Source organism: Megalobrama amblycephala, linkage group LG14, assembly GCF_018812025.1.
Source record: "Megalobrama amblycephala isolate DHTTF-2021 linkage group LG14, ASM1881202v1, whole genome shotgun sequence".
NCBI classification, from domain to species: Eukaryota; Metazoa; Chordata; class Actinopteri; order Cypriniformes; family Xenocyprididae; genus Megalobrama; species Megalobrama amblycephala.
The window spans coordinates 43057012-43058800 of NC_063057.1; the positions used below are offsets into that span (position 1 = coordinate 43057012).

At 36.6% G+C, this 1789-nt stretch overlaps 1 protein-coding gene across 1 annotated transcript; it reads left to right on the forward strand.

Moving 5' to 3' along the window:
* Positions 1-485: 485 nt before the first annotated feature.
* Positions 486-1750, forward strand: LOC125245734 (complement C1q-like protein 2). Its single transcript, XM_048156457.1, has 4 exons — positions 486-810; positions 946-999; positions 1096-1227; positions 1341-1750. Exons 1-4 carry the CDS (start codon positions 498-500, stop codon positions 1628-1630), a joined length of 789 nt encoding a protein of 262 aa, XP_048012414.1. The 5' UTR covers positions 486-497; the 3' UTR covers positions 1631-1750.
* The last annotated feature ends 39 nt before the right edge of the window (positions 1751-1789 follow it).

Sequence of the window (1789 nt, forward strand, 5' to 3'; positions counted from 1 at the left end):
CATATTGCACCTTTAATGGTTTAATGGTCAGTCTGTAAATGTACTAACCTAGCAAACATGCGCATTTGCTTAAATTCTGCATAATAATTACATTTTTCATTTACATTTTATTACTTTTGTTTGCTTGTGAGATTTCTTGTCAGAGGAAACATGCAGTATTATTGAAGAGGACACAGTAAGCTAGACTGATTTTAGGCTTATTTACTTTTTGAGAGGGCCAAGGTTCAAGAGTCTTGGTCTGCTAAATCTGAGAGACAAGCCAAAATTATTTCCTGTTGTGATCAAAATTGTCTCAGATGTTGTTGCTGACAGAGCAGAGCATCTACTGAACCCGGAACATCCCTTTATCATGATTAACAATTAACTTAGTTAACTACTTTTTTATCTGAAGAAATATAAAGCATGTACAAAACACAGTAAATCAGCACACTATAAAAAGAACTTGAGAGGTTGTGAGAGACAATCAACTAAGAGCTGGAAGCAAACATCAGTGAAGAATGAAGAGTTTAATATGTACACTGCTGCTGTTGGGATTTTCTTCTGTGTTTTCCATACAGCAGCAGGAAGATGAGAATGAGGTCAGTCAACAGCTCAGCTCTGAGGACGGAAGACCGAAACTAGCTTCAACTGACAGCCAGCAAAACTGTCATCTGTGCTTTCCTGACATCCATGCAGCACTGAGAGAACTGACCGCAATGATTACAGAGCAGAAAGCAAACGACCGAGCCTTTGAGACACGACTGAGGGAAGCTGAGCAAGCTGCAGAACAACAGATGTTCCTCCTGGAAGAGCTGAACAAGAAAAATGATGGTACCTCACCAAAACATTCACAGTTTTATCAATGATCCAGAGTAAAAACCAAACAATGCAATGCATGTGGTAGTTAAAAATGTAGTTTATACAGCTATTACAGTAAACTCCATCTAACATAATGTTTCTTCACAGCACTCTCAAATCTTACTCAGAGTCAAGTAGAGGAGTTGAGAAAGGACAATAGAGGTGAGACAGTTTGCTTGAGAGATGTTTTTCAGTATATCCATTGATTAATATAGTAATATATCAACATGTTGGTGTATTTCATTCTCTGTCTTGCAGATAAAGAGATAGCTTTTTCAGCTGCACTGATGCAATCTAGCAGTGGAAATATTGGTCCTTTTACCACTGACATCACACTAACCTACAGGAACGTCTTCACTAACATAGGAAATGCTTACAACCCAATTACAGGTAATTATCAATGAAATGGAGTCATAAAACTTATAATAATGAGAATGTGCTTGGAAATTGAATAACCATACAGCAAACTGATTAATTTCTGTATCTCTTGTCATTCGCTTCAGGTATTTTCACAGCCCCACTGAAAGGAGTGTACATGTTCCATATCTCTTTATATGGTCCAGCTAGTCAATCAACTCCATCAACTATAGGTATTATTAAGAATGGACAGCTTGTAGTTATGGCACATGCTCATCAGGCTCAGAATGTGGTAAACTCCTCTAAAGGAGTTGTGTTGCTCATGGAGGTTGGAGATGTTGTCTATGTAAGACTTTTTTCTAACAGGCGGATATCAGATAATCAGAATAATCACAACACATTCAGTGGTTACCTACTGTTTCCATTAAGAGAATAGGAGGTTTTCAAAATGTGGCTCAAATGTTTGTGAATATTTAATGTATGATGAAATTGACAGTCAGATGAAAATCATGTAGAATCATTAACATGAACATGCATTAATGAAGACTAATATGTTTGAAACTTGTAGTAGATACTATATAATAATAATAATAAT